The 13,978-nt window shown below is 38.3% G+C and overlaps 2 protein-coding genes across 8 annotated transcripts; one reads left to right on the plus strand and one right to left on the minus strand.

The window, feature by feature from the left end:
* Window positions 1–1,722: 1,722 nt before the first annotated feature.
* Window positions 1,723–5,180, minus strand: LOC121997526 (pentatricopeptide repeat-containing protein At3g06430, chloroplastic-like). Its single transcript, XM_042551979.1, has 2 exons — window positions 4,526–5,180; window positions 1,723–3,247 (listed from the first exon to the last, which is right to left on the minus strand). Exons 1-2 carry the CDS (start codon window positions 5,141–5,143, stop codon window positions 2,138–2,140), a joined length of 1,728 nt encoding a protein of 575 aa, XP_042407913.1. The 5' UTR covers window positions 5,144–5,180; the 3' UTR covers window positions 1,723–2,137.
* Window positions 5,181–5,571: 391 nt separating this feature from the next.
* Window positions 5,572–13,763, plus strand: LOC121997527 (nuclear pore complex protein NUP98A-like). Of its 7 annotated transcripts, XM_042551981.1 has the most exons (13): window positions 5,578–5,653; window positions 5,744–5,881; window positions 6,371–6,652; window positions 7,786–8,355; window positions 8,566–8,793; window positions 9,261–9,880; window positions 9,965–10,052; window positions 10,143–10,203; window positions 11,099–11,237; window positions 11,336–11,452; window positions 11,579–11,753; window positions 12,170–12,226; window positions 12,885–13,763. In XM_042551981.1, the coding sequence occupies exons 2-13, from the start codon at window positions 5,863–5,865 to the stop codon at window positions 13,562–13,564; spliced, it is 3,036 nt and encodes a 1,011-aa protein (XP_042407915.1). In that variant the 5' UTR covers window positions 5,578–5,653; window positions 5,744–5,862; the 3' UTR covers window positions 13,565–13,763. The 7 variants fall into 7 exon arrangements, with proteins under 7 accessions (XP_042407914.1, XP_042407917.1, XP_042407916.1 ...); XM_042551980.1 differs by having other exon boundaries at window positions 5,572–5,881; XM_042551983.1 differs by having other exon boundaries at window positions 5,572–5,881; window positions 12,170–12,214.
* Window positions 13,764–13,978: the final 215 nt, after the last annotated feature.

The following is a 13,978-nucleotide window of genomic DNA, read 5'->3' on the forward strand; positions in this document are numbered from 1 at the left end:
ACGTATATAACTATATATTTAAGATAATAAAGAAATTGGGAACACAGATCTCATAAATCATTTTTTTTTGGTCGTGCCCCTTGTATTTACGATCGGATTATGGTCGCGATTCGGTCGTAAATTATTGCGATCCTTTTCTGGGTTTATCGTCCCCATCAAATTATAATTTATTTCGGAGCGGACGACCGGAAGCCTCTGGTGGTGGATAAGTGGCCAGGTTATTGGGCGGCGAGTGAGGGTGTCTTCCGGGCAGAGCCGTCTCAAGATTCCTTAAGGCCCTAGGTAAAAAAAATTAAAAAACAAAATTTTTTAATATATTTTTAATTTTTTTAAACATTTTTCATTTAGATTTGGGACCGAAAATAATAATTAAAAAAAATATTTTTAAAATTAGTTATTAAAAAGAATTAAATATTATTTTTTAAAAAAAGATAATTTTTTATATAAAATTTAGTTTTCTGATGGATATTTTGATAATATTTTTATTTTTTATTAATAAAATTATTAAATTATTTAATCTTTTTAGTTAGAATGTCAAATAGATTTTATTAATTTTAATTTTAAAAAATTTATTTTTGCTAATGTATTTTACTTTGTATTTTATGATAAAAAAAATCTCTAATTCATATTATTATCGAGAAATAAAAAGAAAGAGCGAGAAAGAAATATTATCGGCAAAGGAAGAGAAGAACATTCTCTGCAAGTATCATCGGTGAGGAAGGAGAAACATGCAAAATCGCTGATGAAAAAAGAAAAGGGCACAATGCACTGATGATAGAACTATTAAGATTTTTAAGAAATATTGAGAAGAAAAGAATTCATTAGGTTTTATAAGAATAGTATTACTAATTGTAAAATAAAATGGGAATCGGAGTAATAATAAAAAAAGAAAGAAATATGTCAATTTAAAAATGAATTATATTTAAGGTAGAATAAAACCTCATATAAAATTATGGTAGACAATTAATGAGAAAATAAAGATAAGTACAAGGTATAAATAGGAAGTGGAATCGATAATGAATTAATTGATAAGGTGTCATTAATGAATTAGCAAGACATTTATAATTAATTAATATTAATGATGCTAATTTAATTTTTTAAATATCTTTAATTAATTAATCAATTGGCCCCATTAAAATTGGGGCCTAGGCATAGGCCTCAATGGCCTATGCCTTGAGCCGACCCTGCTTCCGGGCGGTCTCCTGCCGCCTGCTCCAAATAAAAATTATAACATGATGGGGACGATGAACCCAGGAAGGGATCACAATCATTTACGACAGAATCGCGGTCACGATCCGACCATAAATACGAATGATATATCCTTAGACCACAAAAAATACTCCATGAGATCCTGTCTCGATAATTGAGTATATAAATATTTTAAAAATAGGTATTTTTTAAAATAAAATTTAAAGTACTACATTTTTAAATATTTAATAAACTTAGATGGGTCTTTTAGTAATTGTCAATTGATCAGCAGGTATTAATTTTTGCACCCATTGGCCATAATTATAAATAGCATGGTGATATGTTTTTATTTTCTTTTGCAATTATTACAGTTTCTAATCATTAATGACTTACCTTATAATTTACTTGAAAAAGTATATATATGTGTGATTATAAAAACACACAAGCTTAAAAGTAGATTATTGTTTACTAAAATTATTTTTTTTACTATTATAAGAAAAAATACAAGTACATTAAAAAAAGGACATTTGCAAATTTAAATTTGAAGTGATAAATCCATTTAAATTTGCTAAATACAAACAGTCTCACTACACAACAATCTTTTCCATTAGAGGTCAATGAATCACCTCAAAATTTCTTTTACCAAAAAACTAAACGCTGTAAGCTTGTAACTAAAGATAACAACAAACAACACACCAGCATAATCTTTCAAAAAAAGTACTAGTTAGCCGCCGCAGGCATTGATTCCATTTGCTACCCCTTCTGACAGTTTATGCATCTTGCCTTTTGGTTTTCTGCTTTCGCATGGCAAATTAAGATTCTACCAAGAAAACCTGTTCTTTGTATCGAGAAGTAACTTCTCGACCGATATCAGTTAGTCATCACTCGGTCACAACCAACAAAAGCATTTCTAATTCCCTGACAGCCTGCCTGCATCCTGAAGCATTTTTCATGGAGTCACAAGCTTAGCTTCAAACTTTCCTGGATTCTCTTGCTCCAAATCGTAAATTTTATCCGTCATCCCTTCCTTTCTGTATGCTTCAACCAAGATACCAAATGTAATGGAATCTGGAGTGCATTCCCCATCTTTCATATGTTTGAAAACTCTCTCCATCTCCGGCAGATCGTCTGCTTTAGCACAGGCTGAGATCAAGGCATTATAAAAGAATGAGTTCCGCCGTACCTCCAGTCTTTCTGCAAGTTGAACAGTACTGATTACCTTGTGAAATTGGCCGGCATTACTATAACCATTGAGCAGACAACAGAAAGTCTTGGTATCAGATTTCATCCCCTCTGCTCGCATCTGATTGAAAGCACACTCCATGTTTTTTGCATCCCCGACCTCTGCAAAGGCTTCAATTATGTTGTTGTAAGTGGAGGTGGTCCATGGGAATTCCAACTTTCGCATGTATTCCATCACTGCAGTCATTTTGTCGTACATCCGTTTCTTCCCATAGGCACCAATTAAAATGTTAAAGGTTCGTGTTTCTGGTTCAATTCCATAGGCACGGAACCTTTCATACCACTTCTCCATTGCGTCAACTTGACTCATGTTTCCAAATAGGCTTAGGATGATATTCATGGTCCAGACATCAGGTTTGCAAGTAGAACTCTCCAGCATTCCCGAGAGAACTTTCTCCATCTCATCAAATTTGCCAGCCTTTCCATAGCCACTGAGAACTATGTTTTGTGTGACAGTATTCGGAGATATCATACGCTCGGACATGTCTTGATACAGTGAATCAACTAGATCAAATCTTGATGCTTCGGTGCAAGCCTTGAGAAGTGTGCTGTATGTATAGACGTCAGGTTGACAAAGAGGTAAGGTCTTCATTTTCTCTAGGATGGAAAATGCTTCATCGAGGAGGTTGCTTCTACAGTAAGCTGCTAACAATGCAGTGTATAATTCAGGATTGGGTTGGCATCCTTCTTCCGTCATATCATCAAAGAGTTCATGGGCTCGTATAGCTTGACCAGATTTTCCTAGAAGTATAAGGAGTTTCATATAGGTGCCTTCTTTTGGAGAATAGAATGGTTGTTCCTTCAACATATCAAAAACCTAAAAACTTATAATGTAAGTTGCAATTTTTAGAAATAATACTGTAAAAAGGAAGATGTCAATAAACTGATAATCAAATTTTAGTTTGGAGGATGCAAAAAGATAAAAGCTGAATACTTGTGAAACTACAAAATTAACAATGATCTACTTGAACCAAAACTTTCAATAATGCTTTTAACCATGGGCATATCATGGTAGATCATATAATAATACATGTACACGTTAGGATTCTCAACCCTGGTTGCGATGGTTTTGATGATATTAGCAAAGGGTTTAAGTTAACTTTGTGGTTATCTGATGTGTGCACTAATTGTGCAGGGTCTATTAGGTTAACTTTCATTACTCTTTACTTTTGTTGTATTTCCTTAGCTGGTTGTAAGAGGTCAGTGATTTACTGAAGAGGAAAAAAGTAATGGACCACGGGTGCTTAGGCCTTAGACATAGAAATCCTGGGAGTCATGAACCAAGTAAATCGAAAGTGTTCCAATGGAGTGCTTGGCTGAATTTCTTTAATTTCCATTGCTTATTATATTATCTCTAGAAAACTAACACTGCAGGCGAAGAGTAATATCCACCCTCTACCATACCAGCATCCAACGATCCAACAATGCAAACATCACGATCAACAAATGTTATGATGTGTTCAAGTTAGCAACTTAGTATGTTCTAGTTAAAATTGCTTGTACATACAGATCTACTGGAATCAAAACTTTGAAACGTCGATAGTTATTCTAACCATGCACACATCACAATAGATGATACCATAATACATGCATAAACATCGCAATCCACAAATGTTATAACATGTTCAAGTCAACCAACTTAGCATGTTCTAATCAACATTGATTGTACATACAATTGTAGTCAACTGATACAATAATAACTTAGCTCAGATGAGCTCCAAGACGACCGCAGCAAAGGTACCTAGACCAGAAAATGGTCCATACGAGGAGCTAGATTACTGAAATATGTAGAATCTTGTTAGAGATGACATTTGAATTTTCTTTAAAAAAGTCAAGCAAACTCAATGTCTGTTTCACGTAACTATAAAAGTTTCGTACTTATCAAACTTTCTGTTCCCCAAACCATTAGTAAATTCTTCCTAAGTAACAGGAAGTTTTCCTGAGACCATATTGAGTTGTGCTAGCAATTCTTAAAAACTAGACTCGGCAAGGTTCTTTCAGTTGGTTTTCTAGTAAAGTTAAGATATTTGGAAGTGAAAGAAACAACTATTGAAATAGGAGGTGAAGCAGGAATGAGTAGCAGGAGTGGTAGTACCTTGAGCGCCTCCTGCCACTGCCTCTTCTGGATCCGATCCGCGAGCGCCTCGGTGACGGTGCACACCCAGGCCTTGGCGGCAGCGCGGTCATCCATCTTCTTCTTGATGTTCTTGATGGGCATCCGCGGCCGCCGCGACGGAAAGCTCTCCGACGCCCCCGGGAACTCCCCCTCCTTCCAGTGCCGCTTCTTGGGTGGAGAACTAGCAGGGGCAGAAGACCGTGGCAAAGTCGAAGAAGAAGAATAAGAAGGGCCCTCCTTCCAGTGCCGGTTATTGGGAGGAGAACGAGCAGGAGCAGAAGACCGTGGCAAAGTCGAAGAAGAAGAAGAAGAAGGGCCCTCCTTCCAGTGCCGCTGCTTCGGAGGAGAACGAGAACCAGAAGAAGACCGTGGCAAAGTCGAAGGAGATGAAGAAGAAGGGCGAGGGGTTCCCGATGCCCTCCTGGGTCGTGAACCTAGCGCGCACCTCAAAACCCTTGCGGAGCCATCGGCGTCGGAGGATGTCCCAGTCGTCGGTCTCCACGACGCTCTTCGATGATTCCTTCTGAGGTCGAATGGAGAGGCCGAGTGGAGCAAAGGAGGAGAAGAGGAAGAGATGAAGGAAGACGATAAGGCCATGACCACCGACGAGCTCAGCGCTGGCGCCGTCAGTGGAGCAAAGATAAAAAATGTTGCTTTTGTAATTACTCAATGGCCCTAAGGCCATTGGCATGGACCGGACCGTTTCTCTCCGGTTCGGCCCACGGAGACAACACCGTGGCGTGGGAGAATAATTTCTCCAGGAATTTCGAATTTTCTATCCGCTACACGCTCCCAGATAGCAAACTCACTCCTACGGTATATACGCTCACCCACGTGTCACATTCAGTGGCCCCTATTAGTTCCCATTGGCAGGTCAGTTACTCCTGCGCCACATGTGATCGTTACGTGTCACATCCACTTGGCCCGCGAGATTCCAACACTGACGTGGCCGTGTTGCGCTTCGCGTTCTCGTCACGCTCTCTCTTCGACATATAACGCTCGGATGCCCTAAAAAGCCCACCACTCCCCGTCTCTGTTGGCCCGCAAACTTCCCGTAGATATTGGTTTCATGATCCGATCGAGCGAGGGCGAGAGGAGCGGATCGCGGTTCCTCGCTCGTCTTGGTCCTTGATTTTTATTTTTTTCCTCTGGTATTATTGATCTCTGACGCTTGATCCTTACTGCGTTGGTCCCAAGCTAAACTGAAGACTCGAGCAATTTCTTGGCGATTTTTATAAGCTGCGCTCGCGCTGTTGCTGTTGCAGGAATCCTAATTGTTATCCCGGTTGTCAGGGAGATCTTGTCACTCGGCGGACATGTTCGGTTCCAGCAGTCGTATGCTTCGCCTCCTCGTTGCTTGTTGATAGGATTTTCTCTGCGTATTCTGTTTGGGCTTTGACGGTTTCTGATGGTGATCTTGTTTTATTGTAGAATCGACGTCTTTGATTTACCCGGATTTGGGATTATCGCATGGTGTTTCAGTGGGCGGGATATGATGTCTATATTAGTTCTTTCGTGGCATTGAGCCTTGGAGTGTTGTATGTCGTTGGCCGCTAACGTTTATTTTGTGTTATTTGGCGGCAGGATTTTAGTTTGTTTACAATATGAGTGGTTTTTTTTATCCTTCGATTTGTATACTGACTAGAAATTAGATTCTTGCTTTTACTTACGCAGAAGATTGATGCTCTTCGCTGGACCTTAAGCCTTTTTTTTTTGACTCGAGTGATATCATGTTTCTTTGAGCTTTATTTCACTTATTCCAGAATTTCTGTGTTCATCTTTTTTTTTTCCTTTTGTAATTCTCCTCCCTAATTGGATATGCAGCTTTTGGTCAATCTTCAACTAGTCCGTTTGGTGCCCAGCCAATGTTTGGTCAAACAAGCTCTAGTGCTAGTAATCCATTTGCGCCTAAACCCTTTGGAAGTCCGAGTCCTTTTGGCACCCAGACTGGGAGTTCTATTTTTGGAGGCACATCTACTGGTGTCTTTGGACAACAATCAACACCTGCCTTTGGTGCTTCATCAGCTCCGGCTTTTGGGACTTCCATGCCTGCCTTTGGGGCATCATCAGCTCCTGCATTTGGCAGTGCTTCGTCTTCATTCGGTGGTACACTCTTAATCGTAGCTAATTGTTAGATTGCAGTAAATGGTTTGGTTATTAGCTGGAGAAGGACTTCATATCCCATTAATTTTTGCTAATTTTGTGTTTATTTTTATTTGAAGTAGTCTTATCATTTTTTAAATTTGACTCATTCTCTCACATGCTGCTTTAGTATCCCTCAAGTATTGAAAGGATAATGTAAATCATTTCTGCAATACAATTAAGGAGTAATTTATTCATTTTGTTTAAAAGGTATTATGATACAACTAATAGTAGTTGCTTGGTTAGGATATTATGCTCCTCCCACCTTTTAGTCAGTTGGCAATCGGCTATAAGCTGATCCGTGATTTACGTCCCTTCACATAACTTGGGAACGGGGGTAATCACCCTTTTGTTGCAATTGGTTAGGATATTATGATTCAACTTGTAGCAGTTGCTTGGTTAGGATATTTCATTTGATTAGCCTTATTTGTTTTTAGGATTCAAAACTTATCATAGTTTTGTCCAATTATGGATGAGGATGGAATGGGATTCTAGCTCCAGTGAGAACTAGGCCATGCATCTCCAAGTTGTATGATTATTGTGCTTAATTCTTTTTTGCATGGAATTTAAATTCTAATCGAAACTCTTATGACATTTTAATATCTCATTAGAATTATTGTATCTTGTTTCACTGTGAAGATTTTCTGATTTGGACTATTACTGCATAACAGAGTTGCATTTATTTGAGGTTCTGATTATCCTTTTTCATGAGATGCTGTGATAATGATGGTTTTGTGTTGCAATTACTATCAAATTTATATCTTTGTTACTAACACAACTTCTCAAACATGATATATCTTCGTTAGGCTATGTGAAACAATGACAAACATGCATATCAAATGAGGAAGAGGAAGACCAAAAAAGATTTGGTTAACAACAAGAAAACAAGATAAAATTTATTTAAGTATAGACAATGATATATAGGAGATAGAGCTCAATGACGTAAAACGATACATATAGCCGACCCCATCTAGTGGGATAAGGCTTGGTTGTTGTTGTTGTATAGTTTTTTTTGGTGCTTCCATGTGTTTTTATACTGCTGTCGTCTTCTTAGTTCGAGAAATTCCTTGATGCAGAAAGGATTTTCTTGTTTGTAGGATCTTCTTTGTTTGGGCAGAAGCCAGCCTTTGGATCATTTGGTTCATCTCCCAGCCAATCAAGTCCATTTGGCAGTACGTTTCAGCAAACACAACCAGCATTTGGGAGTGGCCTCTTTGGTTCCACAACCCCATTTGGTCAATCAAGTCAACCTGCATTTGGTGCTACTACCACTCCAGCTTTTGGCTCTACAGGAACCCCAGCATTTGGTGCCACAAGCACTCCAGCATTTGGTGCCACAACTACACCAGCATTTGGTTCAGCAGCAACGTCCCTTTTTGGTTCCACAGGAACTTCCTTTGGGGTTTCAAGTTCTCCAGCGTTTGGCTCAACAGCAACACCATCGTTTGGTACTCCAACCACCTCCATTTATGGTTCTTCAAGTACGCCAGCATTTGGTGCATCTAGTGCCCCCACGTTCAGCTCTCCAACTGTTTCTGCTTTTGGCACATCAAATACTCCTTTCAATTTTAGTTCCACCCCAGCATTTGGTCAGTCGACATCTGCATTTGGTAGTACACCTTTTGGAGCATCACCATCTCCTTTTGGTGGTCAGAGCTCCCCATTTGGTAAGTTATTTTAACTTTTTTCTCCAGAATCTATTTTCTTGACAAAATATGGTTTATCGATTTTCATATTTCTATATTAATATATTGTAGTGCTCTTAGGAGGGCTATAAGTCGCTCTTGAACTTTTTGCATGCCTTTCTGCTAGTTGAGCTTTTCATTAATAATATTTCTAAGGTTTTATTTCCCTGTCCATATATTGATATCTTGCAGGAGCTCAGGCAACAACACCATCCTTTGGTAGCCCAGGTTTTGGACAATCAGCTTTTGGGGCTCAACCTGGAGGAACAAGAGTTGCATCATATAGCCCAACGCCTGAGGCTGATGGTGGCACTAGTAGTCAGCCTGCTGGCAAGCTGGAATCCATAAGTGCCATGCCTGTGTATAAAGACAAGAGCCATGAGGAATTGAGGTGGGAGGATTATCAACGTGGTGATAAAGGTAAATGTCAACTAGTTAGGGGTGTTTGCATGGTCACTTCTTAAGTATCTTATCCTTTGGAACTTGCATTTTCAATTTATCAATAGTTTTTAAAAGAATTTCACAACCCCAAAATTATGTTGAACATGTGATATTTGCATGTGCTATTGAAAAAGGCAGGAGAAGTGTTTTTGCATTAAGTAGAGTTCCTTATCTTAGCTATCCTGTATTGCTTTGAGTTGGATGTATATTTCCTACTGATGTCCCTGAGTAAAAGAATAACATCATATTATTGACTTTGGTGTCTTATTATAATGTACTCTTTATTGTTTATCCTGTTCAACTGTTGATCTATGTTCTCAAGTATGTTTCAGATAGTGTATGCTATTTTTGCCTGTCATAGCTTTCTTGCAGCTTTGTTTTCTATTATTTCTTTTTCTCATACATTAAATTTTCTGCTTCTACTAATGGAAATATCATTCTATCAGGGGGATCCAATCAATCTGGACAGCTTTCTGGAGCAACAAATTTTTTGGCTCCATCTCAACCCAGTCCTTTTGGTGCTACAGGCACATTTGGTCAATCTTCTGCAAACCCTTTTTCTTCTACCACACCTGCGAATCCCTTTGCTCTTAAATCTCCAAGTTTTGGTTCTTCTGGTTTTGGTTCCACATCTACATCACTTTTCAGCTCCCCATTCTCTGCTTCTTCATCAAGTCCATTTGGTTCAACTTCTACAGCTTCCATATTTGGTGCTTCCAGCAGTTCTACATTTGGTTCAAGTTCATCACCCTCACTTTTTGGTGGGTCAGCTGCACCTGCTTTTGGATCTTCTACATCACTCTTTGGCAATTCATTGGCAGGGTCAAATTCTGCATTTGGATCTGGCCTGGCATTTGGCAATAATCAAGCTTCTGGGCTGTTCCAGTCCTCACCTTCACCTTTTGGGCAAACATCAACTGCTTTTGGACAGCCAACTAGTGGAACCACTTCTGCTTTTGGATCAAATCTATTTAGCACTCCTTCTACTGGTTTTGGTGGGAGTTTATTCAGCAGTTCAACTCCTTCACTCTTTCCTTCAAGTACTCCAGTTGGATATAATATGACTGTATGTAACACCTACTTAATGTATTCATATATCTTTTTTATTATTTAGGTGCATTTTTATGATAATTATGGCTCATCTGCCCAGCCTTCAGCACTGACACCCTTCCAACCAGCTCCAGCACTCCAGACATCAAGCACATTCTCATTTGCAAATTTTGGACAGGCACAACCAGGTTTGTCTGATGAATTTCCTGTCCCTTATTAGCTTTTATAATTATTTTCTCAGACTTGCTTATTCATGTTTCTTCACATTGAAAATTCAGCCTCTTCTGGTGGCTTTGGTGGTATGCCCAACATCTTCACTCAAAGTACCTTTGGACAGCCGTATGTTCCTTTTCTTTGTCATCGTGTTTTTCCGCGAGCATTTTTTTATTTCTATTTTTGCTAAGCTACTGCTTGAGCTATTGGTTCCTCGCAATATTCTGTGAATTTAACATCCTGCCATGTGACGACTGAGCTTTGTTTTATTAAAGAAATAAGGTACTAAATGCACTAACCAATTATCCTAGTTATTTCGTCACATTCCACATCCTTGATGTTGTTCTTCTCATGTTTTTTTTTTTGTATCACAAGGCATGCATTTGCATTGAAGAAATAACAATAACCTCTGATTGTGGCAAAAATCGTTGTATTCATACTAACTGCAGTGATATAACAATAAGCATCTCATGCTCCATGGAAAGGAATGTTTTCGACTAAGGAAGCTTCTTGATCAGGATCATGTTTTGGCAAGTTAATGAACCAATTGAGTTAGAACTTAGTCTGATGGTTTTTTAAGTGATTCAACTTGAAATAAATTTTTGCTCACTTAGTTGTGAATCAAGATGATCATATTTAATACTAAGAAGGAATGCAATAGGTTGCCTACTTTACCACAATTGACCACCTATTGCATTCCTTCTTAGTATTAAATATGATAAAGTATTCACTGTTCAATGACTAAATAATTTTCATATCACTTCTGCAGTCCGTGTTTGGAGGTCAATCTGATATTATCTTGTCAACGAGGAACAGGATTGTCAACATCATAGTTTTTCATGCTCTTGCTTTAAGTTCTGGGCCTGGCATAATTTCTTTAACTCTTAGGCAGCCCCTTGTTGGAATTTTAGTTTAAATTTAATAGAAGGCTAGAATGTGAGGCTTCATAAGAATGGCTGTTTTTTGTTTTCTTTTCTTTATTTATTAAATTGGTAGCCTCTCCTATATGTCCATGGTTCAGTGCTGCTGGCCAGGCCAATGTGGTCATGCAACCAGTTCCTGTTGCAAACCCCTTTGGGACACTTCCGGCAATGCCTCAGATGTCAATTGGTCGTGTAGGCTCTACCCCCTCAATTCAGTATGGAATTTCAAGCATGCCAGTAAGTCTTACTTTCTTCAAAATGAGATATATATGATATGAATTGTGATTGGAAATACCTTTATCATGTTCCCTTGTGGTTTTCTTTGCTGTTAACAGGTTTCTGATAAGCCTATTCCTGCAAGGACTTCACCATTACTAGTTCCACGAATTTCCTCTCAGAGAAGGATTAGACTGCCTCCAAGGAAGTACTCCCCTAAAACTGATGGTCCAAAGGTGAGAAATTAATGAGGGAAACATGCTATTTGGTAATTTGGTTGCAAGTTAGAGAAGTATAATTTACAAAAAAAATCTGTTACCGTCCATAGTAACACCTCATTTGCTATATCTTTCCATCTGCAGTTGCCCTTTTTCGCTGATGATGAAACACCTTCTACACCAAAGGCGGATGCACTTTTCATTCCCAGAGAGAATCCTAGGGCTCTGGTTATACGTCCAGTTGAGGAATGGCCTCCTCGAAGTACTCTGGAAAAGGGTAGTATCTCCAAGTATGGAACAAAGTCAGCTGATGAAAATGGTAAGATAATTCTTTTTCTATTGTATTGTGTTGGAAAACTATGAACTGGTTGTAATGAGGTTAAATAAACTTAAACAAAAATGTATTTAGGTAAAAATATAGATTTCGATGATATGCTATTGAAGTTTTGAAGAGTTTAGTAGGAGGTCATAGGTACAAGGCGTGGAGATATCCTTGTTCTGAGTTCAAAATATATAGGGATCAAGTTGATGAGTCATTCCCTGGAAATAAACTATTCTGAAAATGAATCTGGTTTTATGCCCCCAGAAAGATCGACCAAAAACACTATTTATTTAATAGACACAAAAAGTTGAATATAGAGAGAAAAGGAAATATTTGTGTATGATTTTTATTGACTTAGAATTCATTAAATTTATCTTAATCAGTATACCTGATAGCCTTTTGTTCTGGTAAAGCTGTAGGAATGCCTTCTGCTCCAGCTTATAAGGAACTTGATGAAGGTAATCATGATGGTAAACTTTTTTTTAAGAGTTTGTTTTAAGTAGTATTTTCATGATCGTATTACTGAATCAGCACCAGAAATGTCCTTTTCAGGTTTCTTATAAATTACTGGATATTGCGCCATTCATGATGCATTTTGACCTGCCAAATGACCTTTTTTTTGGCAACTTTTCTTGTGTCTCAATTGAATACAGATAATTTCATTGTTTCTAGAATTATCGCTGCTAAAATATTCCAAATAGAAAACTATGTTAGTTGCAAGATTACTATCATGTGACTCTTAGATCCGCTAGTTTGATAGCATTAGAACATATGTTTTGTTTGAGAATTTAATGGCTAAGCTATTTATTGATTTTTCATATGTACTCAATATAAAAGATTTAGAGGAATGAAGTTTATTTGAAGGCAACTGATAGTGAACTACTTTTAATTGATAGCATTAGAACATAAGTTTTGTTTGAGAATTTAATGGTTAAGATAACTATTGATTTTGCATATGTACTCGATATAAAAGATTTAGAGGAATAAAGTTTAATTGAAGGCAACTTATAGTGAACTGCTTTTATTTCCTATTTGGCATTTCTTGTAGTCCAGTTGAGCTTTCCTCTAATATTCCTGGAAGTAGATCGTTTTTGGGTTCTTATTCCGTGGTTATTGAAAATTATGCAGAACCTGTCACTGAGAATGGACAGACAAGGGATCATTCTAGCCCAATTGCATCACCCTCTAAAACTATACATAAAGCGAACGGCACAACTGATGATGATCATATGCAAAAAGCTACAGACTCTTACGTGAAAATATCCGGACACAGGGCAGGCAAGGCTGCAATTGTGTATGAGCACGGTCCAAGCATAGAAGCATTGATGCCCAAGCTCCGCCGAGATGACTACTATACTATACCTCGAATCCAGGAGTTGGCTGCAAAAGAGCGTGCAGAGCCAGGCTTTTGCAGGCGTGTCAAGGATTTTGTGGTCGGCCGGCATGGTTACGGCAGCATCAAGTTTTATGGGGAGACCGATGTCCGGGTGCTCGACCTGGAGTCGATTGTACAATTCAACAACCGTGAAGTGATCGTTTACAATGATGACGACAAGAAGCCTCCAGTCGGGCAAGGGCTGAACAAGCCTGCAGAGGTGACACTCCTCAACATCAAATGCATTGACAAGAAGACAGGAGAGCAGTTAACAGAGGGCCCAAGGGTGGAAAGGTACAAGGAGATGCTGGCGCGGAAGGTGAAGGAGCAAGGGGCAGAATTCATTGCCTATGATCCTGTCAAGGCGGAGTGGAAGTTCAAGGTGAAGCACTTTAGCCGGTATAGGTTTGTGGACATGGATCTGATGGTTTGAGAAGTCTAAAAAACTCGAGCGGTCTGTGATGGTGAAGCCTTGAATTCTTTCAAGTTTCCAAGTTTTGTGTTTTGTATAGGATTTCAACTTCGGGTAGTAGTGAAGTACAGGGACACTACTGTTTGGTGCTGTTCTTATGCCAAACTCTTATTGTTCTTTTTTTTTAAAAAAACATGATTCTTTTGAGCTGTGACTGAAATGGCTTTGAAGTATCCATTTTGCTCTATAAAGTTTACCTTTTTTAAAAATTCTTTTGAAGTTTAAAATTTGTAATGGCAATGGCCAGACATGAAATATTGTGTTTGAAAATTTATGAAAAAAAAATAATGATTTTTGATAATTCTAGAGTTCTATGTAGTTTTATTTAAAAATATTATATGTAATTAAGATTCTTCTCATTCAACTTTCTCAACA

Source organism: Zingiber officinale, chromosome 6A (genome assembly GCF_018446385.1).
Source record: "Zingiber officinale cultivar Zhangliang chromosome 6A, Zo_v1.1, whole genome shotgun sequence".
NCBI classification, from domain to species: Eukaryota; Viridiplantae; Streptophyta; class Magnoliopsida; order Zingiberales; family Zingiberaceae; genus Zingiber; species Zingiber officinale.

Bases quoted from the DNA above. Each gene is read 5' to 3' on its own strand.
- LOC121997526 (XM_042551979.1), bottom strand. From the start codon at position 5,143: ATGGCCTTATCGTCTTCCTTCATCTCTTCCTCTTCTCCTCCTTTGCTC. The intron at 3,248-4,525 runs GTACTACCACTC...ATAAGTTTTTAG, and splicing joins AGTGGCAGGAGGCGCTCAAG to GTTTTTGATATGTTGAAGGA.
- LOC121997527 (XM_042551980.1), top strand. The intron at 8,794-9,260 runs GTAAATGTCAAC...TCATTCTATCAG, and splicing joins TTATCAACGTGGTGATAAAG to GGGGATCCAATCAATCTGGA. The intron at 12,227-12,884 runs GTAAACTTTTTT...AAAATTATGCAG, and splicing joins TGATGAAGGTAATCATGATG to AACCTGTCACTGAGAATGGA.